Here is a 25,277-nt window from a genome sequence, read left to right as displayed (position 1 = left end):
AGAGGTGGCTACATGCAGGAGACGGTGCCGCCATCTAGTGGACACTGCAAGAACTAAACGAGAGGTGGCTACATACAGGGGACGCACAGCCCACGCCTTAAGGAGCTTCGCCCCTAAAAAGGCATACATAAGTAATTTTAGGTACCATAGCGCTTATCACGCTGCGCTGACCGTGCAACGCTTGCACGGAACGAGGGGTGTTTCCCACGCTTTTCTAGGACGAGATGGTGGTGGCACCTACCCGTCGCCTTGCGTTCTACACCTTATCATCTCCGAGACGGGCGCGCAGGGCGTGCGCGCTTTGCTTTTCAAGATAACTGCCAGATAGCGCTCTTGTCTCACGTGTGACATGGCTTGATGCGCTCGTTTGCCTCCGCTGCACGCTCGAGGCACTCTAAAGGAGCGCCTCCAGAATACCACTCACCGATTTTCTTGCGCAGAACATCAAATAGATGCCTTGTTCACTCTCTCAACACGCAAGACTTTCGTCTTTCGACGACATTTGCAGAAACATGCAGATACGGGGCCAATTTTTTATGAGGCATTAATAACGAGTAAAAAGAGTGTATCATTGCTCATGCATCTCCCGTTCATTTCCTTGTGTTCCTTGCATCATCGCCATGTGCCCAGCACTTTCGGGGACGAACGGTATGGGCGTTATCGCATGGCATAATATTCGTCGTATGACCCGCAGGTCGCGGGTTCGTATCGTGGCTGCGGAGGCTGCATTTCCGATGGAGGCGGAAATGTTGTGGGCCCGTGTGCTCAGATTTGGGTGCACGTTAAAGAACCTCAGGTGGTCGAAATTTCCGGAGCCCTCCACTACGGCGTCTCTCATAATCATATGGTGGTTTTGGGACGTTAAACCCCACATATCAATCAAACATTCGTTGTATGAAAGCAGCTAGCGCAAGAAGCTTTTTTTTTTGTTTTTTTAGAAGACGCAAACAAGCAAGATGGTGGCCATTGTCTGGGTTCACAAAGGCACCTTCTTTACGCGATATTTTTATAGTACACTCTAAAAAAATGCAGTATTTCGGGAGTATTTTTGCTACACAACAATAATAATCGACTTCGACTACTTTCCTCGCGCTATCACCACGGTTCCGGTAGTTCGCGGTCGCGAACGACACGCGCGTTAATTATCAGTGTGACATAGTATTCCCAAGAGGAAAGTGGCCAGCACCGGGTTTTCAAGAAAGCAAATGCGAGCAAGTCAGATGAAGATTATTGTTGCGTAGCAGGAATACTCCCTGAATACTTCATTTTTCTTAGTGAACACTTTAAAGAAGATTGAATAAAAAGGCTGTCTTTTCGTCCCACAACAATAATCATCATCCAGCTTGCACTTTCTTGAAAGCTCAGCGCTGACCACTTTCCTATCAAGAAAACGTGTCACGCTGATAACGGCGCATGCCGTTCGTGACCTTAAAGTGCCGGGTTCACGGCGATTGAGCAAGAAAAGTGACGCAAGATGGATGACAATTATTGTTGTGGCACAAAAACACGCCCTTTTAGATGCGGAGCATCTTATACTCGCGCCTTGTAGTGCGCCGTCCGCACCGCTTCTCGAACATTCGACAGCTGACGCGCGCGCATGCGCCGTCGCGCCGTCGCCCACTCTTCCACCATCTGTGCATCCCTTCCTCCTCTACACACCGCGCGCGCTTCACTCCTCCACCATCTGTGCACCCTTCCTCCTCTACACACCGCGTTCGACATCTACAATTCTCCTGATTCTCCAGTGGACGCGCATGTGGCGTCGCGCTTCGAGAACATTCAACAGCTGACAGTGCATGCGCCGTCGTGCTGTATATATACTCAAGGTCGGCGCTCGCTCACTCAGTTGCCGCTCGTCGGTTGGTTTGTACGGCGCGTCGACGTCCAAGGTCGCGGTGAAATGAATTCCAACGAATCCACAAACACAATGATCGACGTCCCTTCGACCAGCGCCGCCCTTTCGCATACGGTGTACGTGTTCACTCATTTAACACCCCCTCCTACAACCACGTTAACCAATTTAGCCATCGACCCAAGTAAGTCGCAATTTAACACCCCATTTCACAACCACGTTAACCAATTTAGCCATCGACCCAAGTAAGTCGCACTTTAACACCCCGTTAACCAATTATATGGTCCGCATCCTCCTCAGTGTTCCCCCGAGGGAAGCTGCGGGCATTTTTTTTACTCGTTTTTTTAGTGCACTCCGAAGAGAAAGGGCGCAATATAGGCGTTGTTTTGTTTTGCAACGATTCGTCATGTAAGGCTTGGTCGCGCTTCCTTTCTTAATGCATAATTATTTACGCAACGAAGTGTGCTAGCGCAGTTTTTAAGAAGCCCCCTTTTATTTCTGCTACCATATGGCACACATCCTTCTCGCGTACATCAGGTCTCCAGGCTTGCAATGAAACGCTTTCGAGAAGTCCGGCAAGTTGATCAGCGGCACGTTGCAGCGGTACTCGTGCGCGGCGAGCATGTCCTCCCGCCCATTCTCGCGCAGCAGCCTCAGGTTGAGGTTGGCGCAGTACAGTAGTCCTCGGTTGAGGAAGAACAGCTGCTCCGGCGTGTACGAGAGGCCGGCCAGGGCCTCGTCGTACCTCTCGCCACCCAGGTTCTTCACGAGAAGCCTGTAGGCGCGCAGGCTGGCCCTCAGGCCTTCGGTGTCCGCGACCAGCTGGTATCGGCTCCACGTATCGTTGTGGGCCGCCATGCCCGGCACGCGGGCGCTCGATGTCTCCCACTGCTCGTCGTAGCAGGACATGCTCTTTTGGAGCTCCTCGCGGAACTCGGAGGAACACCAGTGGTCCTCGTTGCCGGATTCGTCGTAGTTGCAGCCGTCACTGTCGAAAGCACCGAGCACCTGACGCGCGATCATGGTTCCCAGCGCGCCGTAGTTCAGAGCCACGGGACCTCCGTATGCGTACAGGGGTGCGCTCAGCACAGCGGGGTGAACGATGAGCCGGTTCTCGTCCGGATAGTAGCGGACACCCACCTGCGACGGTGCATTGGAAAAAATCAAGGAAGAATGACAGAAGCAAATATTGGACATAAAGAACACGCGCGTACATACAATAATAGCAAAAAAAAAGTGATAAGAGCTTCGAAACAGGATGCACCATGTGGTGCATATAATTTCCCTGTTAGAAAAGTGCACTGGAAAAGTGTATTCTTGTAACCTTGGTATTCGTACTACTCTTCTAGGGGAGGAGTTGACCATAAATGGCCCTGCCACAAAACACGTATCGGGCCACGCAACGTTATTATAACATTGTGGTCGGCGCAGGACAGCTGGAAATATTCTTTGTCAGAAAAATGTATGCGCATACTGAATAATAAAATTGGCCATGATTATAACCTGTGACACTCGATAGTGGTACGTCTGGTCGTCCTGGTGGCGCTCCCGGAGTCCCCTGCGCAACTTGGAGCTTTTGGACTCCTTCACGCGCAGCCAGGTGGCCAGGTAGTGCTCGCTCAGGTCCGGCAGCTCCGAATCGAGGCCACGCGCCAGGGTGTTGTTGCGCATCCACTGAGGGAAAGCGATGAGACCACGCATCTTCTTGAGCTTGGTGAGCGCCTTGGACTTGCTGCGCTCGTCCATCCAGCGTACACGTCGAACGATTTCCGTGGTCACCCAAAGCACGTGATCCACGATGGCCTTCACGTCGAACTTAGGCTTGTCCGCCGCCCCGCCGTGCTGCTGCACGTAGAGGGCGCTGAACGCAGTGGGCATCAGTTCTTCCGTCTCGCGCATGCAGACACGCCACAGGTTGAGTTCGGCTGGGGCCACGTTGTCCTGAGTGGTCTGTGCCTGTCGGTCCAGCAGGAACTGGGCCTTGCGTATGGAAAGCGCCGCTTTCGGGCCCATTTGCTGCAGCAGTAGCCAGCCGAGGTAGTACAGAAGACTCTGGGCCAGTTCGGGCTTTCGAACGAGCCTGGCCGTTGCAACCACGTGATCGGCGTGCTCGAGTATCACTGGCTCGTTGGGAGACAGTCGATGTCCTGCTGACAGCTGCGCGTTGACGGCGTCCAGCCAGAGGCTTCCTTCGTCCACGAACGTCATGGCCTCCAACTCTCTAAAACTCAGCACCCGCCTGAACTCGAGGTTCCTCTTGCGGGCAGTCTTGCGCACGTTGTTGGTCTGGTCAAGGAGGTACTTTTCGCAGAGCAACACGGCTGATTCAATTTTTTCGGCCTGTCCCGGCTCGCTCAGGATTTCGCTGGCTAGTGAGGCTATCTTGCGGACGGCGGCTTTTCGCGCCATTGCCTGTCCCTTGTCGAGTGTGGTGCCGCGGTCTACGGCTATCAGGAGCCTCGAACGGTCGTGCGGGCTCGGCTTGACGGTGACGTAGATGAGAGTGGGAATGTCCCACTGCAGGGACAGCTTCACCATGGTCAGGAGGGAGTCCAGCGAGCGAGTCCGCGACACCTGTGGCCATTCGAGACCGACGAAACTGAAGAACTCCTTTAGCACTCGAATTCCGTCCGGATCGTTCTTCTCCACGCGCACGCATGATTGGTAGACATAGGCGAGTCGCTGGAAGGCGTCCTGACCACGAGCTGGAACCTGCAAAACAGTTATCGCCACTTGAGCAAAGATGACTTCATAGCTCACAAGGAACGTGATAGTTTTAGCGAAATGAAATAACACTTTCTTATAGCTGTTTACGCCCCATTGTTGCTCACTGTGCGTGAGAGGTTCTTTCTAAATGAATGCCAAAGTCTGATAATAAATTGTAGATAAGCAAGTTATCAAAAAAAAAAAAACTGCGACGACGCTTTCATGCGACGTTTTTTTTTTTTGTGTGTGGCATACCCACTATCCTACCTCCAACTCTTCTCGTCTCTGGAGGACCTCAGTGTATGAAAGGAATAGGAGGAATCACTCGAGGATTCGTTCCTTTTTTCGCACACAAAGTAATGAAACGAACAGACAATTATGCTAGGGGAGGTGGGAGGGGGGTGCACTATTTGTATGCTTTAGCTGCAGTAAAGTTATTTTGACATAAATGGAAAGGAATCAAACAGGATGAGTAATCAACTTGCCGCCAGCAGGGACCATACCTGCTACCTCCTTTGTCTGTTGGTTTCATTAGGTTCTCTTTCAATGAGGCTGCTCCCACTGTACACACCCTCACTACATAGGGGCGAAATCCTGAATTATTTGACCCAATATGTGCGCGCATCTCCAGAGAGCAAGCTGCACCCCTAGATTATGCATTAAAGAAGCCTGCTCTGCACCTGGGTCGAGATGAGCACCTTCTTCTGAGCCGCAGCCACTTCGTCCGCAAGCTCGCGAAGCACGAGACGACGCAGCTCCCCTTCGCGAGCCGGGTGCGCCTTGACCCAGCCGTCGCAGACGAACCGGTAAAAGTTCTGACAGGGCGCGATGCGGTTGTTGACGCTCGACGTTATGGCCTGCGCCATGGCGGCGCACTCGGCCGACTTGCAGGCCGGGTGCGCCTTCACGTACTCCATGCGCGTCGGTCCGATGGCGATGAAGCCGGAAATGAGAAAGCTCGCCATCACCATGGCCACGATGACCACGCGTGGCCTGTTCAGGTCGCAAGTCAGTTCGTGCAGCCGCTGGGGTCGCATTCCGTCGTCCTCGTCCAAGGCAGCTTGCATGTTGGCTGCTTCTTTCTCGTCTCGTGTCCCCTACTACTTCTCAATTCCTAAACGACGATGTGTAGGCGTACGCTCGCCTATTCTCGTCCCGAACTTCGCTCCGCGACAGGTGAAGACGCGCGCGCACATGCACGTCGCTGGTTGAACGTCCCGAAGCGACCCCGTGTCTCCTACCGAGATGGCATCGTAGTCGATGGCTGATGACCGATTTTACTCGATTTCCTTCTGAACGAAGAGAGTGCCCACTACGGAAGGTTATCAAAAACCACACGGATTTCGAGTATAGTTTTATAAAGATGTTAAACGGTACATTCGCAGAAAAATCAAAACACAAAGAAAATAATATTTCGCTTACTTTGTGTCGTATAACACCCACTCCTTTCTGTAAAGCCTTCGGGCATGGAAAGTGTTCAAATAAATAAACAATGTGCAAGAAGCTCACCCAAGAAACCATAAACAAGTGGAAATTGGCCTATGAAATGGTCTAACAGATCATGTGTCTAAGAAAGGAGGCTCCTTGTGAAATAACGATGATGATTGTGGTGGTGATGATCCTCCTCCTGATGAAATTCACCCTCGATAGAACACAGACCAAGAACGGAGTGGCAGGATACGTTTAACCGATGAAGCTAAGGGAGATCAGAACATTATTAAAAAAACTTCTAATGAATGAAAATGTGAAACGAGCAAGCGGTCAGACTATGAGATGGTTTTCATGACAGAGTTGATAACCCACGTGGTATGGATATTGAACCGGGGTGTAGCCGGATTTCTTGCCGGGTTGGGAGTGGAGCGGGGGAGGAGTTTAACAATTTATGTATGTTAATGCATTCGTCATGCACGCACGAAATTGAATATTTTAGTGGGGGGGGGGGGGGGGTGGCTTTATTCCAACCCCAAACACCCTCAACCAGGTCAATAAAAAAAATAAGCACTCTTTCGATCTTGGACGGGGGGAGGGGGGCAGACTGTGCGAGTATACATTTTTCTCTGCCGATGTCTAGCAGTGGGCCTGCACCACAATGTCTCAGGTAATAATCATCAGCTAGCAGCAGCAGCACCAGCAGGAAAGCGGGCGCTATGATGCGCGGGGACGGGGACGTGGTGGCGGCGTCGGCGGCTGCACAGCGAGTCATCTGCTGGGATGGCGGCACCCCAGATGACGTACAGGCGCAGTCAGGCACGTTGCTCGGCCTGGTGCTCGCCTTCGCCAACGTCTTCTTCAACGCGTCCAGCTTCGTCATCAAGAAGCACGCCCTGCGCAGGCTCGTCGAAGGTGAGACATGCCGGCGCCTCTGGCACGTTACACAAACACCACCTGCAGACAAATTCAAACAAACTCGTTTCCATACATCGCTAAGAATAGCCTAATGTTTGCCGCACTACGCCCGTACACACTTCCCTCTGGTGTACCGTTTGCCCCGCATTCACACGCTTTGTGGAGGAGCGAGAGTAGGCACTGGTACCGAAGATTTGCAGTATCGCTTCCCACGAGTGGAAGGTACAAATCAACGACGCCCTGGAGGCAGAGGGATACGTGGCGTCCTGGCCACGTATCCCGAAGAGGTGGGAGCATGGATACGCTCCCAAGACTCAAACACACAACGAAGGGCCATCCAGCGGCTTGAGGAGGCCCTGGCAAAGCAGACGAGAAAGGGAACCAACGCCCCGGACAACGGGAGCGGAGGAGCCCGAGTATCCAACGCCTAGCCATAGCACAACGTCCTCAAAATCTAGGGCCTGGGACTATAGGACTAGTAGCCATAGTCTTTAGATAGAAAATACCCGCGCCCTGCGCGGCCGGTGACTTCCCGCACGCCGGATGCGCGAAAAAATGTTGTTTCTCTCTCTGGAGGCAGAGGGCCTCATCCGGCCCCGCACCTCCAGGAAGCCACCCGCCAATCTCTAAGCACCCGTATACCTTTACGATCAGATAAAAGATATCACTCAATCGCCTTTCCTTTTAGTACAACAAAGGCAGCGAGTTGTCTTGTGACTAGACAGAGTAGCTGTGCTTTTGAAGCCATGCATACTGAATGTGGACACATGTTTTCCCAACAGGAAAGAATTGTTTTCCTTGAAGAGCAGGCTTGTATCATGATGATTCCCTTAACTGCATGGAATGACCGTTTCACCTGAACAAAAACTGACGTTTATATCTTTGACTAAATTCTTTACAAATATTAACAAGAAGTGCAAGAAATTAATGAACAGAAAACAACATTCACGTGTATGCGACACAACATAGATACTTTTTATCAGTACTTAACTAAAAGAGAGTGAGAAAAGAAAAAAAAAAAACCTGGGAGCAAAGCACAATGTAATAAATACCGAAGTATAGCCCCTAACGCAAATCGAGGAGTAACAATGAAAAAAAAAATTAGCCACTCAAACGACAGACGCATAGGAAGAAAAATACGAAAAACAAGTAATAAAAGAGGGCCAGGTGTTACCTTTAGTTGTGATGTGGCAAAGTATTATTGCCAATCTTTGTGCGCCCACTTGTGCAGACGACGAACGAAAGTCCGAGGTGAATCCCCACGGTGGCCTGAAGCTACGATTCCTGCTCGACCCTGAGTGGCTGGTGGGAGCAATGCTCGGTGAGTGCCTGCAAGCCGTCGCTCCAAGTTGAGATCATCCAGATATAAAAAAAAATAACTGTTCTCATTTATCTTTGTTCATTGTTGCCTGGCTAGCTGGTGCATTGTTTTCCCGCAAAGCGACAACCTGCGTTCTGCACAGGGGCGTATGCTGAAACATTTTCTTTTGTGGGTCAAGCGCATTTTATGTGTATTCGTGCTTGAGTTTGTACGTGCAAGTGTACATAGTGTGGCAAAGCCAATACATCCAAAACTTAAAAAAAATTGTTGGTTGGGGGGGGGGGGGGGGGAGAGAGGTTTCATCACTCCTTGACTGCGCCAGCAGTTCTGTGCTCGCGTGTGCGAAAAGGCTGTCACAGAAACGACTTATACCTTTTTTGGTATAAATGCCGATGGGTTCCATTGTAGAGCATGACAACATGTAAGGCAACCATGCATGTAATATAAGCCGTGTCAGCTTGTTCACAGGATGAACAACGAGTCGCCAAAACTCGTAGTTTATTTTTTTTTTCTCATGACATTGACTGCAGTCGCAGTGAGTCAATGCAGAGCTTATGTGATTAGCAGGGTCGCTCTATAAGACAGCTTGCCTTCACGCCGTTTAATCTAGTTACAGTGGAATCTCGTTATTACGATTCTACATACTACTTTTTTGGCCCAAAACTTTTCTTTGTTTCTTTTTTATTCCAGGCCAACATATCTTGGAAATGATGCATTTTCGTGTGCATAAAACGGCCAAGTTTTCTCACGAAATTGTGTAATTAATACGACCACGGTAGTTCGATTTGATCAATATATCGAGAAACCGTGCGCACATCATTTGGCACACAATTGCTCAAAGCACGTACCAACAAGCCACGATATGCCTGTTACATAGCCGCTGAGAATCGTGGCTAACACGACGACGGCTGGTGAAGCCCTAGAACCGCATGTACGAGGTACAACGCGTCAGTGTTCGCGGTGCCCTCTTCCTATGCGCTCTCTTTCTCTTTCTGTGGAGAGAGAGAGCTAGATGCATTCCATTTGCCTTCATAGGCAGATGAGTGAAGAAAGAGCAGCTTTTCTTTTGCGGAATAATTTATTCCTAGAAGTTGAATAGAATTAAGTGCAGTGCAAGTTGACCATGCAGCTACTTCAGTGTTGCCCAATAAAGATGAATGGCAGGCGGAGTACCCACACTTTTCTTCTATTTGAAAGCTCTTTGGTTAATGTAGTTTTTGCAAACTACCTTTCACTTCCCGGTTTCCATGAAACACGTAACAGTGAGATTCCACTGTATATAGGACGTTGCCGCGCAGAGCAGTGTGCTTACACGTGCGTCCACGGCAGGCAGCTCTGCGGACGTGGCGCAGGGCTTGGCGCTGCAGTTCACTTCCTCCACTGCAGTCGTAGCCATCGGCATGGCCAACGGACTTGTCACGTGAGTTTTTCAGCCATTTTGATTACCTGTCATGTGATAGCACCGAATGCTTTTTTTTTTCCCTCTTAACTATACATTTTCCAGCAGCATGGATTGGAACGAAGACAGTTCTTATAAACTACTACAGCGCTCAAATCTGTTCAGTTTCTACGTTCACCTGCATTGAGAACCGCTGCTGAATTCGGACTTTAAAGAGGCCGTGCTAAACTTTTGCAAATAATCCTCGAACGGCTGTATTAAAGAAGTTTATGCTCACAAATCGACGGCCGCAAATTTTTTAGCGGAGTTGTATGGATTTGTGGTACGCAGTAAAGGCCTGACCACACGTTACAGTGTTCAGGGCTTAGCTTTCAGACGCGGCGCCGTGTCCTCCTCCCCTATGGAGGAAGAGGGAAGCTCAGGTTCGCGCAGCTTCGTGCTCTCTCTCTCTCTCTCTCACAGAGAGGGCGCGGCGCCGCATCAAAATGCCATGTACTGACACGCTGCAACGCGTGCATGGGGTCAAGCCTTAAGTAATCACTCACACTCTCACTCTCTCTCCTTGTGCACGAGCGAGGGGCAAGAGGTGATGACAAGAGGGCAATAAGACGTATCTGTTCGTCACGACCTTGAGCATCTTCTTTCTTTTCGTTTCCTTCAAACGGGCAGGTTACTTTCGGTATCGCTCGCGCTCGCGGCCACATGAATGCACTCGCCATAACTATGATACGTACGATGCTCAAAGTATAGTCAATGGCTGTGCACATTGGGTTTATGGCATAATTTGTCGAGATGAGAGGGAAATATTTCTAGCTGACTTTGAGAATTAATTGTAGTTTCCAGGCCACGTGCTGCGTTATGAGGCGCTGGTTTGCCTCACATGTTCTAACGAGCCTCGAATACCGATCGGCAGCGTTTTCTGACCATGGTGAAAAAGTGCTGCAGGGCCCACTTAATGTCAGCTGTGCGAAACGAATACAAGTTGGCATTCTATGAAATTACATGTAACAGATGTTCTGATCATGCATTTTCTTATCTAAGAGTGTTCAGTTGATCATGAATGGACACCTATAAGACAGTGAAGGTCCGACCAGGTTTTCTTCCCTTTATTATCCTTTCATGTCATGTGATCACGTGTAAGTGCCTCGTTTAGAAATCGCCGGTGGTGACTGTATTGTTGTAATCGGCTTTACTCTATTCAACGTCAGGCAAACTTGTCATCCTGATTTTGAACTTTTTGAAAGCAGTTCAAATTACGGCGTGCACAAAAGGAGATGGACACACTATATGAAATCGTCTCTTCTTCATGTTCTAATTTGTGCAGTTTCCAGAATATTCAAGAACTATATTACCCACTAGCTCAGCTGTCATATTGCCACTCCGAGTTTGGCTATTGGTAGACGGCAAATGACTCTTTCTCCACGCACTATACAATCTCACACGGCACACGTTTGCTGACTTGCCCGGTGTATAATTAGAACCGAGACCACTGGAGTACCGACTAAGTGACAAAATAAAACGCGAGCGATATATTTTACGGCACATACTCCGAACGAGCGCACTGATATTGGAAAGTTTATGAAATGGCACACGCGCCATGACACATGCAGCGCTCTCTTGACCGCCACGCTTCTTCGTGAAACGACCTCCGTGCTGGTGGTCTGCGCCTGTCTCCTCACGATAGTCGGCACCGTGCTCATGGTGCTCGGCGTGCCCGCTGAGATGGAGCCCATGACCGCCATAGAACTCGAGCTATACCTCGTGCAGACAGGTGAGCGATAGCGCCGCATACTCCGCTTTAGGACTTCCCCTAAGCTAAAGGCCTGGCGCCCCCTTATCTATTCCTAATAAGTACGCTATATTCGCCCGTGATAGTGCCGATATGCCAACAACAGCGAGCAGACAAGCGTATTAGCTATTCCGCCAACTTTTGGAAACATTTAGCTCTGAGTTGTTTTTGTACGGGTAGCAGATCTAAGTACATATGTACGGCTATACAGTCTCTTTAAAGAGACGACGTAAAGGATCCCTCGGCCCGCGCGCTACAGGCTTCTTGGTGTACGCGTTGCTGATGGTCGGACTCGTGGTGCTGTGCTCGGGCCTGCTGTCGCACGCTCGAGGCGGCCAGTGCATCCTGGTGAACATCTGCATCAGCGCGCTGTCCTCGGTACCCTACACGATCGCCGTCAAGGCCATCGTGATGACTGTCTCCGAGGTCGGACAGCTCGTGACCGTGCGCACCGTCGCCTGGTTCGTGGTGGTCGTCGTCTCCTTCTTCGCTCACGTCATCTTCCTCAATAAGGTATGCGTGCGCGTGTGACGTCATATCGCACTTGCTTCTTAATGGCCACTGGATCGCGGACAGGGCCTTTGAATTTTTTTAAAAGAGGTGTTAGCGTATGTGTAGGCATTTTTCCGGTTCCACGTGTGGGGTGTTTACACGCCGATGCTAATGTGCGTCGAGTGTGGCCTACAAAATAAAGCCATCACTGTTGCGATCATGTACTCGACGTTTATTTCAGCAGTACATGCCTCGAGCAAAATTAATCCCGTCAGTAGACCTTCCATATCGGTCCTCCTTCCACGCAATCATCAACAAAACAGGTTTCATTGATACTGAGTCCGTTTCAGTTCACTGAAATTTACACTTCCGAAATCCCGCAAGCTAGTCGAGCTATTTTCACTTGCAGGCATTTTCCTAGGATGAACGTTGCTTACTCTCGTAAGTTCGTCGCATAAATTGTCGCAGAGGTACTACTTATAAAATGAATCGACAGAGCAACTTCAGCACTCCTGCAGTGAATTGTACAGCCTTACATTCATCCCATTCAACTCATTCATCACTCGCTTGTACCCCGGTAAACGTGACTGATCGTATACTACAGAAAACTTATCTAGCGCGCAGTAGCGACTTCCTACGTTACAGGTGAATGTAACGTTGGAATGTAACCTTAACCAGTCAATCTGAAGACGACAAAACTTCTGTTTCATAAGTGTGTTTTGCTATCCGATCGACTTTGCTAACGATTGGCTGAAGTAGTTTTCTTAAGCAATTTTTTTCTCCATAAGACATTGTTGTGTATATGGGCAATGGTCCTTACTCTCCGCACGTGCAGGGCCTAGTGCAGTTCGATCCGGTGCGCATCTCCCAGCTGTCCTCGTGCTTCCTGCACCTGAGCTTCACCGCAACCATGATGCTGCTGTCACAGTCCTGGCAGGAGGCCACGCCCTACCACGTCTTCCTCCTTATGCTGGGCGTGGCAGACGTGTCCTTCGCCCTGCTGGCCTTCGTCATCTTCCAGGACGACCACCAGCGGTCGGACACAGCGGTGCGCATCGCTCTGCGGCTGCTCATCGCTGGATCTCGTAGACGCACGCAGCCGCTACCATCGTCCCTAGCGGTGCAGCGGCCCCGCCGCATTGTGGCCAGTAGCAGACGGCACCAGAGCAGATGACAGGTCGGCGTCCCTCTTCTGATCACGTGGGCGGCGATATAAAAGCGTGCACGTGTTCGCATTTACGACACCCCCTAAGAAAAAATTAAAGATGGATGATCGCAGGAAGTGGGAACATATCGATACGAAAAGAACACCGGATGAAGGGGCTACATTTCTTCAACAAACGGGAGCTGGATGAGCGTCCGTGCTCCATGCTACCATGTGGCAATGTACGCTTGTATCACGCATTATTACGGCAGTATTTCATGTATTGTGAAGCATGTATACAAAACGCGCGTGTTCATAAAGCATGAAAGTTACTTGCACTGCGCTTCCAAGCAGAGGAAGAGTTACTCCCACTGTATTCACAAGCAGAGACATGCACGGGTGGCTGCGTGGTTCACATTTCACATAATTGAGACACCACGAGGGTACCACAAGGGTACAGGGGTACCACAACGGTACAGGGGTACCCCAAAATACAATGAAGAACCGTCAGCTCTGATCTTAATATGCAACGCAACAAAGAAAGAAAAAAAAGGAAGCGTGGCTGTCTGGTAGAACACCCGCTGACCACGCAAACGACCCGGGTCCAATCCTCACTGAGACCCGAAATTTTTATAATTAATTTTATTTGTATATTTGTCTATTTTTCAGCCATGCAAACATGATTTTTCACTCACAACCAACGACGCCGGAATTTATGCGAAACGAGCTTTTTAACGCTATCGCGCCAATAACATTCTGCGTTTAATTAGCGCTATCTGTCCGAGCATTTTGCACATTTATATAAATTCGAAACGTTTGGACATAGCGTTTCTTTTATCCTAATATCAATTTCGGATTTGCTGCGACCATCCTCACCCGACATGACTTGGCCATCTGGAAAACGCCTTTGCGCGCTTGCGTAAAGGCCGGCCCCTTCACTCTGCGTGACTTCTATAAAATGGCGCATGCTGCTTTCTGAAATCATCATGACCTACACGGAAAGCTTCAAGGACACCGCGATGCTTATAATGGCGACCCGACCTCTTCATTTTCTGTAGCCACTTGTATGATGACGAAGACACGATCACGTAACTATACCCGCCAATAAAGAGAAATCTCAGCTTCGAATACGCAGGAACATGCGTACGAAGCTGCAGTGTTCGATGCTGAATGGGGCAGCAACCAGATATCCGCTTAGAGACTATACGGTGGGTAGTATTTTTTGCAATAACATGGTTTTGGTGTTAATGTACGCAACTATTCTGGCACTTTCTAGGTCACGTGAAATCGTTTCTCCAATTATTGCGTCACTGTAAATATTCGCTTGCTGGCAACCCTTGTCCCCCCCCCCCCCCCCCTGTCTTTCGATGCGGGGACCGCAAAGACACCCTCATCACTTGAGTGTTACTGTTGTGTGAACAATGACACAATCGTTCGGTGAGACATAAAGTGGTGCTCGCTCTATGTACTTTCACCACTAAGGAAGAAAGTGACTCACCTCGTTTTCATGCAAAGTCTGTCTCATCTTGTTGTAACCCATTTGCCCCAACAAATTAACATTTGTCCTTTCGAAGAAATTCAACAGCACTCCACTCGGGAACTTCTTTCATGGGACTAATGCGAAAAAAAAAACGTAAAAGCAGAGAAAATTTATGAAGCTGCAAAGTGGAATCACGAACAAACGATGGGCAGCGTTATGCTGAATATTGTTTATTTCAACAATTTTTTCGCAAATATCCTCAAAAAGAAAAATAAATCGATTTTTGATGCTGCTGTTGTGTGTCATTATCTGGCTCGACAGAACATCGTGGACGTATGCCATGGTGCTTTCCTTGCTGGTTCTTATATACCCACACGATTTAATGGAAGATACACCGCGAATGGATGAATGAAAATCTTCATTGCGAAGAAATTCTTTCGGCGAAAGTGGAGCCCTCCGTCCGGGGCCCATGTGGCCTTTGTCACCTTGCGAGCTCTGTTAGCCCTTATCGCTTCAAGGAGGGGTGTAGTTTCATGGCCTGGTGATCAGCGCGACGCGCGTGCATATGCAACTCCTCGCAAACATGCACTCCCGCTGACCACATGGGGAAGGAAGTGTAAGCCCTGGTTAGGTGGGTGGTCGACAGCTTCTGATCCGAGAAATTGTTTCCTTGCCAGCACTCACCACCACCGATAAAAAGGACAAATGCAGTCCGTTGTTTCCGTAGGTTAGGTATAGCCTATAACATCTCAGGTTTACGCACACATTCATTCATTATACTAACGGCTTTAAACAGGTCTTACAAGATTATAGATTGTACATTGTCTTCTAGGAAGTCAGCGGCTCAAGCAAGACTCGAGATTTATTTGTTATTAAGTTGCTGTAAGAAGTAAACGGAAATACGTGGTACCACTAACATTCAGGCGCTCAAGCATCCGTGTGAAATTCACAAATGAAAACGTAAATTTAACGGCAGTAGCATTGTCAAATAATAATTTACATGTCAGTCTAACAGATTCAATGCTTTATTTTAGAATTCCTCTCAGTATTCTACTACGAGAATCAACTTTCTGGGTAGTCGTGTTACAATTGGTTATTCAAAACAGAAATTCACGTCGGGCACTCTATCAAAACTTCAATCCCTGTTCGTGCAATAACGTGGTTTTCTGCCGACGCAAGGTGTCAGGGTTGAGCGAAGCGGCCCCCGTTGATGCTCGACTGTTTCGAAGACGACAAAGACGAGGACTCAACTGTCGCCGCCGACGCTGAGCTAGTGCCGCGTTCTCTTGCGATCCAACGAAACCGTCGTCGACTCGGTCCGCAACAGCCCAGATCAGGTGACGCGGATCACTATTTTTTTTCGCCCTCATGTACCGGTTGTGTCTTTTGACACGAATATCTTTCCGACGCAGCAACCAACAATGTACGAGAGCTCGATGACCCGCCTGACGGAGCCCAAGCCCCAAATGCCCCGCAGCAGGTGAGGTCTTCCATTCGACGAAGACGTGCGTTTGACTGCGGCCTCCGTGATCAGCTCCGGTAGCGCGCGTGCATGTCGTGGCTCAACGGAGCCTATATATATGCGGTCAGACATACGTTGACTATCTTAGTATTAACAGTCTTTCTTCGCCATCTCACAGTGATGAATAGTTACGCAATACTATGGAAGTGACATACCTCTGCGCCCGATACAGAGGTTTTCAAAGATTTTGAGTGAACTGCGAAGGCAATATAGAGGCACGGCTGCTCGATCTCAGGGAACAAGACAGAGTGGCCGTTAGAGGCGGATGATTTGGGAAATATCGGAATGAAGCGAGGCGCGTTAACTGAAACAGTGTGCTTGTGATAAGTTTTGCTTAAAAGAGGCTGCTGTCTGTAAAAAAAAGCCTGTAGAGAAAGTTACCTTCACACCTTTTTAATGACGTCATCGACTGTACGACCGGAAGTGAAGACAGCACAGTGACAAAGGATCCCCGTAGTCTGTAGGCACGCCCAGCGGCGAGGATCCAAACGAACCAAGAACAAAAATTTAAAAAATATTAACCAAGAAGCAGAATAATAATAAAGTTTGTTATGCACTGCGTTAGCTATGTATCGGCTCCTGCTGCCATTTATCTCCTACCGCGCGCGTGCTGTATGTTCAATTTCTAGCGTGAGGAGACGTGACTTTTGGATTTATTGTCTAAATTTAAACAACTAATAATTTTTGTTCGTTTATGCGGCCCGCTTGGCTATCACCCGACTTGTAGAACTCTCAGCAATTACACCATGCTTTTTCTCCACGCTTATGTTGCCTGTGCCTGCGGGCGATATTAGTTACATGCGTTTGTAAACGTCGTATTACTAGCGCCGCTTGTGCGCATTGTACAGAACTTGTAGGCACAAACTGCGGTAGGAACATGTGCGCATATAGACATTTTTCGCCTCTCAGCTCCATAACCGATGCGCAATTTATAAACAGCAACGTTTGGCGCGAGACAGTTTGGCTTTGGCAGCACTGCAAGAATCATAACACGTGTTACATAATTCTTGGAACGTTTACAAAAAGTGCTCTATGTAGTTCATATATACAGTTGCCCAGGACCAAAAGACAGGACATGGTGAGAAGTATGTCATCAACTTAATTTTTCATAACCTCGGCGTTTAAGCAAAGGTTGAACAAGCCCGACCTGATTGGTTGATATGTGAGGTATAACGTTCCAGAACAACGACGCGATTATAAGGGAAGCCCTAGTGGAGGGCTCCAAAATTTCGATCACTTGTGGTTCTTTAACGTGCACCTAAATCTAAGCACACGGGCCTACAGCATTTTCGCCCCAATCGAAAATGCAGCCGCCACAGCCGGAACAAGTCCGACTAAGTAAATGTATGGGGCAATGCCGACATCTACGCCCCACCCTCCCATCTCCCTAGGGAACTGAGGAGCGCCTCGCCCCCTTTCCCGAATGCGTCTGCAAAAGGCTCACCCCATAACCGAGGCGCACCTTTCCTTGTCGCTGTTGAGAAACGAGGACACCTTTGCCGCTCGCAACTAACCGATGCCGTCTCTGGAAGCTGTAGTTAATATACGAGTGGTTGCGTCGGGAGCAATTGTGCCTACACCTGTAAAATGGCACAGCCCCGAGCTTGAGAACGACGCGTAAATGGATGTTGCGGAAACCACGCTGCACACAGCTGCAGACAGCAACGCTCGCTGCCAGCTTCGTCGTCGATCAAATGTGTGCACAGGCGGAAATGCTCCGGAGTCACCGTACACACACCCACGTACATGTGTACCGCGTTTTTCATGCTAAATTGGAGTAGGTGACTTCGGGTATGCTGACGTGTCCAATAAGCTGCAGCTGTGAACGATACGGCTGCGCTTGCTATAAGTCTGAACGTGCCTTTCCTCGCAAAGCATTTAGGAATGTGCATATAAATTTTCTACGGACAGCCGATATTTAGGTCTTATAGAACATTTCAAGACTCCGTTTTTGAGCAGTGGTTGCTTATCGACGCTTCGAACATCGAGGTGCTTGCTCTCATAGGCACGCACAGGATTCTCATTATGTGGATAGGGCAAATTTGCCGCAGTCCCCCCCTTCTCCCGTTTACTCCCGCTGGTCGAGTCCACGAATAAGAAATATACTCTTATACCGAGCAATTTATAGCTGGGCGAGTTGCTGTGTGCACTTCAAACTAAAACTGGTGTGCAACATTTACTTTCTGTCGCTCTTCTATATATATATATATATATATATATATATATATATATATATATGTGCATAAGAAAGACATGCGAAGGCGAAAAGTGGTTCTGTGATCGCGAGCTTATAGATGAAAACGCACTCAAAACATTTCAACTCGCAATCACATAACGAAACCGTACGCGTCGTTTATACAAGCATTGCCACTTACGACGATCCTACGTTTGTCACTATGCGTATACATATTTAATTTTAACACTTACACCATGGCCAAATCCTAAAGAAAACGACCTCAACAATGGACATAAAAAACGAAAATGAGGCACTCTTCTCGCATAAACCTGCCGTTGGCCTTTTGTATATCCAAGTAAAGAGCAAAATGCCACCTGAACAAACGTCAGTTTTACAATCTATTCAGTCGTATGAACATTTATTAAATCTTTCTCCACTCTGGCACAACTTGAGAAATGCACTTATGCTTCGCTGTCGGAGAGCGATCATTGAATTGACCGTAAGTTTCTCGGGTGTACAACACGCGCTGCTGCAATCTAAATCATTAAACCAGTTGAAATAGTGAATAGCCATAACCCTGCACAAAAAGAAATGAAGTGCGCCTGAATAGGGCAGTGGAGGGGGTGGGGTGCACGCGCCTATGCTTGTTCTAGCACAAAGTGGCAAGGATGATCAGAGTGTGTCCAACAAGCAGCAAAAAAGTAGAAAAAAAGAACATCAATCATACAGAGCAAAAAAAAAAAAAAAAACAGGATTCGTGAATGCAAACCAGAGTGATGGACGCAACTGTTTTCGCGATGGGATTTCTTTAATACGAGGAAATTGGCACCGTTTTTTGCAACGCCTGAAGGAGCACATCTCTGCGTTCACTGAATGCCCACTAATCAGGGGCGGCACCAGCGAGGGCCAGCCGCACTCGAAGATTTTTGCCTTCCCTGCCCCTCCCCTCCTCCTTTATACCCACACAGTGCAAAATGTCAATCAAGATGTTGAACAACGCAAAAGTTCCCAGATGCCACGAAGGAAGTCGTTTGGGAATACTGCTTTAAGCTGGTTGTACTGCAGGCAATACTCTATGCATGAAGTTAAAAAGTGCAACACGCTTATCCCGACACTTTCCAAGAGTGAGCACGTGTACAATGAATACCGCATTATGCAGGGCAATGTGGGCTGCGGAGCCTGTGATCCCCGACAGAGCCGTCTACACGTTTGGAACTCTGACGCTACTGATTCTGGCTGGGGCACTGATAATCTTGGGCTACGCTGCCTACATCAAGCTCTCCTGAGCACCCTTGCAACCGGCAGTCTGCATTGTTCCCCCGTAAGTATTCGCATTGATCCTCAGCGCTTGCAGTGCACTGCTGGAGTAGTACGATAAACTTGGCAGAGTGTTGCCTTCACTGCCCGCTAGTTAGCTAAACCGGTGATCTAGGCATGACAAGACATTCTGTGTGAGCGCTTTTCTGATGAGTCCTCCTAAGATAAACAGCACTGTGTGCATAGAAGAATGCCCATCGTTACAACATAGCACAACTATAAAAGCCAAAATGCCAAAGAAATATTATTCTATAAGGTCACTCACTGCTGAAACCTCAAAAGACTTGTAGGCAAAGGTTAAAAATACTATGGCGAGGAAGCACAGACTTTCAGTGAACTGGTTTAGAGAGTGCATAACACAGAAGCAAAAGGACAAAAAAGGGTAAGGTGTTTAAGTATAATTGCACATAAATCTTTTACATACGAAGATGGCAAATTTATCCGACATGAAGGCATGTTGTGCTGCACCTAATCAAGCCAGGAAGTACTAAAATTAAATCAAATGCCTAGGTCAATGCACATAGCAAACATACACACTGTGCTAGTCTGATGCGCACTTTGATATGTTCTCTTGTAGGTTGTGAACAGAGACAAGAATTGGAAAAAAAAAAAATCTCATTTCATCTAAGTGACACACGGCACAATTAAAGCAAGAACCATGCTGATCTTGGCATTCCTTTGATTAGGAATTGATTGAGCTGACATTAGAATTGGGTGTGCTCAAAAGGAAGGGCAATCATAAGTATAGAGTAGAGTTCTTCTCTGCATAGGGCACCACAAAGAAAAAGGACCAAAATTATTGCAGTGTTTAGCTAGTTCAATAGCTCAATTATTTAGTCCAGTTCTAGCCAGTACAAAGGCACGAGCGCCTTTATCATTATTTACAAATGTTTTTAATGCCAAAAGCAAAGAAACATGCCATCTTTCAAAAAATGAGAGAAATTAGAAATAAACTGGGAATGAAAATATAATTATTAGCAATAAATTCAACTACAGTGACAGTGATAAGATTAGTGTACATACTTAAATATTCAGCTCATTAATTGCTTCTTTCTAAATTTCAGAGGATCCACTGGCCTCTTCAAATGGGACGATAATAAAGACACCACTGCGAGGCTGCGTTCAGCATACTTTTTTCTTGAACAAACACAACTATCGCACTAGTCTAAACCCTTCATGAACCAACATATATTCTTATAACAAAAATGTTCACTGCACAAATGTCCATGATGGTGAAACAAAACATACAGGTGCAAACAGCTGTGCAGAATGAGGCTTGCGGCACAAATTGATGGAAAATAGAGGCTAGTCCATCTTGTTCATCATGCAGCATTCCTGCCATAATGAGCAGTTGCTCTAGAAACTTCTGAAACACTACTTCCAGGCTGCTCTTAATGCTTTTCTCGCAGAAAACCGCTTGCTGATGTATGAAACCAGAATAAGTATTGTAAGCACAACAGATATCAAAACGTGGTCAAAGTCATCCTTCAGGATGTCAAATGTTTTAGATGGTGTAACTCTAGTATAGAAAATGTCCAGTCCATAAGTAACTACTAGACAGGTAGATTCTAGTCCCGAAGCAGCAGTCGCGAATCCTGCCACTCTAGCAACGGACTGGTTATAATTTACTATATGCTCAGCACTGATGGGTAGTTCAGGCATGTACGGCACAAGTCCTTCTTCCCGGTGTAGGGCTGTCGGTGTGATAGGTCTCCTTGGATCGAGAAGTGCCTTTGGCAGTTCCAGAATAGCACCAGTTGGAAGGGCTAGTAATACATGTTTGCTTGTGATTCCTTTTTCGGTGACGGTATCGACCATGGCATCTATTGAGCTAGGAAAGACGTAACTCTGATGTTCCACAATGGCTCCCGGTGGCGAGTTGAATGATGAAAATGCCGAAGTGTTGCTCTGAACAGCACCTTCATAAAGTTCAATCACAGAAATTTCGGCCCGACGAGACTTTTCATTGTGGTAACAGTAGACAATCCAGTTCTCCGTGTGCACCAAGTGAACAGGGCCCCTGGCTCTCTTGTGACTTCCGGAGTATATGAACGCTCCAGTTATGACATCAATAAGATGCACGGTCACACTGGTCACCTTGTGGACATTATCGGTGCCCTCGGTCACAACCGCAACCAAATTTGGGTTCAGGTACTTGTACAGGACACTGCGGTCACCCATGACTCGACCTTGTGAATGAACATGCTCCAATGGGTTGCGCATTACAACGTGCGTAATCTTCTGCCCTTCGCTCTGAAGAGACGCTGTCCACACAGTTTCTACTGCGAGCTTTGTCGGAGTTGACGGCCTCAGACTATATCCGACAAGATCTCCGGTGGCAGGATCAGCGGTGAATAGATACTGCGTGCCACGATGTTCATAGACAAGCTTTGCAGCGGAGGTCGGGTATGTGTGCACACCAAGCTTGCTATCTAGGAAAAGGAGTCCCCTGGTGTACTCATCATCAAGAAAAGGTAACGAGGAAGCTTGTAGAATATGGTAGGGAAGTTCCTGCGTGTCCAAGATAACTCCCGTTATGGGGTTCACTGAAACCAAGTACCCATTGCCAGAACTGTGCTTGCCGAGTACTGTGCAGCGAGGTGGGTGCGGGTAATGCGCAGTTGTCCTCTGAACAAATATTGGGAGCTTCTTAGTGCCAGCACTGTTCAGTGGATGCAACTGCGGAAAATGCTGGCTCCAAACTATTTGCCCATTTCTGTTGTTCAAGGCAAACAACTTTTTAGCTGCAGTGCTCAGCAATATCACTTTGTTGAAGCCAAACTTGTCCCGTGTCAAATCCCGCGCAGTCGCACCCACTTCTGGTTGGCCTATAGTGCCACTGAGGCTGGCAAATAGACTTAGCAGCAAGCTCTGTAACTGGCAAAGCTGCATCGTGATGCGCATAAGAAACATGGCCAGCACATTCGCATTGCCGTCTCCAAACTCTTGTTCAATCTTTGCATCTGTCTCTGATAGAGGCAGGTCTATAAACTGTGCTCCAAGAACCGATGCTAAGGCCTCTTCTCTTGTCCATAACAGACGACCCTGTTGGTGAAAAAGGAGAATGGCATCATCTTCAGTCACAGCTAAAATTTTATATGACTGTTTTAGATCCTTGAGTAGAAACGGCAGTAAATGAATACTCTCTGCATTTGCCATAGTCGGTGGAATCGCAAACTGACCCTCACTGTCTTCCTTCTGCTGCCAGTTGCCACCCAGTTCATATATAAAAACCTTGCTGATGCCATTTTCAAGTTGTTCAACTACGCCTATATAGCAAGTTTCATCACCAGTGCTGCTGGCCATGTTGTCCTGAGACTTTCGAGTAATTTGCCAACCATCTCCCATACTAATAAGGTGCGTCGCATTTGGGAACATCTTGGCGAGCCTCACCCCCGTCTTGGTAATTCGCAACAAGGCGAAACCACGTTCTGGCATGCGCAAGGCGAGGTACGAGTCTTCGTGGGCGCGTGTTGAACCTTGGATGGGCTGTAACACCGGAACGGCGGTTGGGTCCTCAAGCTGAATGCCGAGAGAGGACAAGGGAACGTCGCGGAAGGCTGCCGACTCACCGAGTGCCATCACTCGAATCGTTGAAGCCCTGGCGTCGAGGCACGCAAGGTACTTGTGCTCCACAAGCCGGCAGTCGGTCCGATCGGTAATCCACGGAGCCGAAACGACTGGAGATGTTTTCATTTCACCGTTTTGTAGGTTGTAGATGGTTGCGACGACGTGGGATCCCGAATGTACCTCGACCGCTGTGAGCTCGCTCGAGTGAGAATTGACGTCGTACCTGACCAAGGGGGCGGAGCTGTGCGGTAGGGTCTTCTCCCACTGCAGCACTCCCGTATGGACGTCCCAGGCTCGAACGTAGGGTGCACTGCCCGACACAGTAATGAGATCGCCGGAAGAGGATACTGCGTGGATGCTGCCATCGTGTTCAAACACCTGCCTCCACGTCAGGGCTCCGTTCCGGGTGTTGAGGGAGGCCAACACATTCTTCTCGGTCGCAACGACGATGCGTTGATTAGAGCCCACTGAGCTGTGGTCGGCATACACGAACAGAGGTTTCCCGATGAATCGCTGCCGCCAGTCCAACTTTCCTGCTTGGTCTTCGTACAGAGCATATGCACCGAATCGGCTTAGACGCACAGTCGAGATCGCAACTAAAACAGCTAATAGCAGTCCGGAAAGCGTTTGGTACGCACTACCCTGCACTGAAGGCATATTAAGCGTGTACAACGACAAGCGAATCGATCACGGCATTACAACGTGCATAACACGGTCGCGAAAGAAGACGGCGGCACGGGCACGGCGGCGACTAGGAAAGTGTGCTTATTTCGACGGGAACAAATTGACAACAGTGTTGCCAGCACAGATGTCGTGCGCCTGCTAAAACAAAAAAAAAAAGTAGTGCAAAATTTATTTGGTGGCATATTTGAAATGTCCTGGCCATTGAGCAAGATCCAGCCTTCTCCATGCCTCTATTTTTTTCATGCCTACCCTTCCTATGCCTTATGGAGTGTTTATTACGGAGTGCACGAAGAACTAGCCTATCAAACTAGCCTATGGCTATGGGTCAACGCAGTGTATGCAAATTTTTTTGTAAAAAGTGGGACCAATAAAATTCAAGTTCAAACACTGCGCATTTGGGTGAAGTGAAGTGCCTGCACGTAGTTGCGACTTTGAGTTGTCCTCTGGTTGATCTTTTCGGGTAGGCTGCGCAAAAAAGGCCACTCTATAAAAATGGACACGTCCAGCAGCTCGCAGCCTAAAGCGCAGTTGTTCCATATTTACTTTAATCTAAGAGTCATGATTTCACGCATGAAGATCGAAACACTTCAGTGGAGTTATAATTAGTTGCTGTACGTGTGCACTGCACGATGACCAATGTTAAGAAGGAGATTGGCGACACGTAGCATAACAGATGTGTGTTCTTGTCTCATTACTTAATTTTCGTTTCATGTACTGTCTACTGGATAGAAGGGCCACCTTGCCCTAACCACTAGGCTTGATTTACTTTAAAACACTCCGCCAAGTTAATTACGCCCAAAAAGACAAAAAGAGATGGAGAGTAAGTTGTATGAAATGTTCAGAACTTCAGACATAAAGTGATCTGTAAGCAATATATCTGTTTAATGGACACATTTTAATAAACTAAAAATGACAGTGAATGCCAAGCAAACCGACTCGATTCGTGGTAGTAATGGTCGATAAATATTTCTAATTGATGAACAATTATTCGTTCCGCACCTCAACCATTAATCGTTGCGTCTTTATTGATGAGAGAATTCGCCGATTAATCAATTTAGTTTGGCAGGCGCTTTCAAAGGGACAATACCGGTATATAAACATTTACATTTTTTTTTTGCAGTTTGAAATTACAAACAAATGAATAGAAATTGGGGTCTGTTTGTTTGGATGCTGGGCTATAAAAAGAAACAAGTGCGTAACTGTTCGATATATCATATTTATCTTGCTAAATACCAATTATTATTGATTCTAATGAACAGTATAGCAATACGCACTACATTATATAAAGCAAAGGAAGACAAAAGTTGACTTGAAGCGGTGAAACATAGTCGAATAAGGAGTGTAGTGCCGTTATGAAGTGACCCGTATTGGGTTCATGTAGTAGGGGTTTAATCGCACTTCAAGTTGCAGGCCGCAGTTGCACAGTTTAGTCCCGGAAGGGCGGGCACAGTGAATTCGGTAAGAGCGGAGTGTAGGGGA

The 25,277-nt window shown here is 47.9% G+C and overlaps 4 protein-coding genes across 4 annotated transcripts; 2 read left to right on the top strand and 2 right to left on the bottom strand.

Annotated features, from left to right (window-relative positions):
• Window positions 1–2,322: 2,322 nt before the first annotated feature.
• On the bottom strand, window positions 2,323–5,924 carry LOC119169582 (neprilysin-1). The gene is made up of 3 exons (XM_037420622.2): window positions 5,239–5,924; window positions 3,356–4,564; window positions 2,323–2,992 (listed from the first exon to the last, which is right to left on the bottom strand). The coding sequence occupies exons 1-3, from the start codon at window positions 5,623–5,625 to the stop codon at window positions 2,354–2,356; spliced, it is 2,235 nt and encodes a 744-aa protein (XP_037276519.2). The 5' UTR covers window positions 5,626–5,924; the 3' UTR covers window positions 2,323–2,353.
• Window positions 5,925–6,595: 671 nt separating this feature from the next.
• On the top strand, window positions 6,596–13,079 carry LOC142793615 (magnesium transporter NIPA4-like). The gene is made up of 6 exons (XM_075885793.1): window positions 6,596–6,901; window positions 8,136–8,225; window positions 9,555–9,645; window positions 11,235–11,395; window positions 11,673–11,926; window positions 12,741–13,079. The coding sequence occupies exons 1-6, from the start codon at window positions 6,706–6,708 to the stop codon at window positions 13,077–13,079; spliced, it is 1,131 nt and encodes a 376-aa protein (XP_075741908.1). The 5' UTR covers window positions 6,596–6,705.
• Window positions 13,080–15,710: 2,631 nt separating this feature from the next.
• On the top strand, window positions 15,711–20,663 carry LOC142774612 (uncharacterized). The gene is made up of 4 exons (XM_075875192.1): window positions 15,711–15,866; window positions 15,942–16,009; window positions 19,387–19,548; window positions 20,609–20,663. The coding sequence occupies exons 1-4, from the start codon at window positions 15,740–15,742 to the stop codon at window positions 20,639–20,641; spliced, it is 390 nt and encodes a 129-aa protein (XP_075731307.1). The 5' UTR covers window positions 15,711–15,739; the 3' UTR covers window positions 20,642–20,663.
• Window positions 18,629–23,883, bottom strand: EMC1 (ER membrane protein complex subunit 1). The gene has a single exon (XM_037421633.2). The coding sequence runs from the start codon at window positions 23,769–23,771 to the stop codon at window positions 20,919–20,921; it is 2,853 nt and encodes a 950-aa protein (XP_037277530.2). The 5' UTR covers window positions 23,772–23,883; the 3' UTR covers window positions 18,629–20,918.
• Between the last annotated feature and the right edge of the window lie 1,394 nt (window positions 23,884–25,277).

The sequence above is a fragment of the Rhipicephalus microplus genome, chromosome 2 (assembly GCF_043290135.1).
Source record: "Rhipicephalus microplus isolate Deutch F79 chromosome 2, USDA_Rmic, whole genome shotgun sequence".
Taxonomy (NCBI): Eukaryota; Metazoa; Arthropoda; class Arachnida; order Ixodida; family Ixodidae; genus Rhipicephalus; species Rhipicephalus microplus.
Note: the sequence above shows the minus strand (reverse complement) of the source record. Positions and strands in the feature narration are given on the sequence as shown.

What these genes read in the sequence shown, in the direction of transcription:
- LOC119169582 (XM_037420622.2), bottom strand. Translation starts at nt 5,625, where the DNA reads ATGCAAGCTGCCTTGGACGAGGACGACGGAATGCGACCCCAGCGGCTG. An exon ending in AGGTGCTCATCTCGACCCAG is followed by an intron (nt 4,565 to 5,238) that starts GTGCAGAGCAGG and finishes ACTGTTTTGCAG; the next exon opens with GTTCCAGCTCGTGGTCAGGA. An exon ending in ACCACTATCGAGTGTCACAG is followed by an intron (nt 2,993 to 3,355) that starts GTTATAATCATG and finishes GCACCGTCGCAG; the next exon opens with GTGGGTGTCCGCTACTATCC.
- LOC142793615 (XM_075885793.1), top strand. Translation starts at nt 6,706, where the DNA reads ATGATGCGCGGGGACGGGGACGTGGTGGCGGCGTCGGCGGCTGCACAG. An exon ending in CCTGCGCAGGCTCGTCGAAG is followed by an intron (nt 6,902 to 8,135) that starts GTGAGACATGCC and finishes CCACTTGTGCAG; the next exon opens with ACGACGAACGAAAGTCCGAG. An exon ending in ACGTCATCTTCCTCAATAAG is followed by an intron (nt 11,927 to 12,740) that starts GTATGCGTGCGC and finishes CCGCACGTGCAG; the next exon opens with GGCCTAGTGCAGTTCGATCC.
- LOC142774612 (XM_075875192.1), top strand. Translation starts at nt 15,740, where the DNA reads ATGCTCGACTGTTTCGAAGACGACAAAGACGAGGACTCAACTGTCGCC. An exon ending in TCCGCAACAGCCCAGATCAG is followed by an intron (nt 15,867 to 15,941) that starts GTGACGCGGATC and finishes TTTCCGACGCAG; the next exon opens with CAACCAACAATGTACGAGAG. An exon ending in GCAGTCTGCATTGTTCCCCC is followed by an intron (nt 19,549 to 20,608) that starts GTAAGTATTCGC and finishes TCTAAATTTCAG; the next exon opens with AGGATCCACTGGCCTCTTCA.
- EMC1 (XM_037421633.2), bottom strand. Translation starts at nt 23,771, where the DNA reads ATGCCTTCAGTGCAGGGTAGTGCGTACCAAACGCTTTCCGGACTGCTA.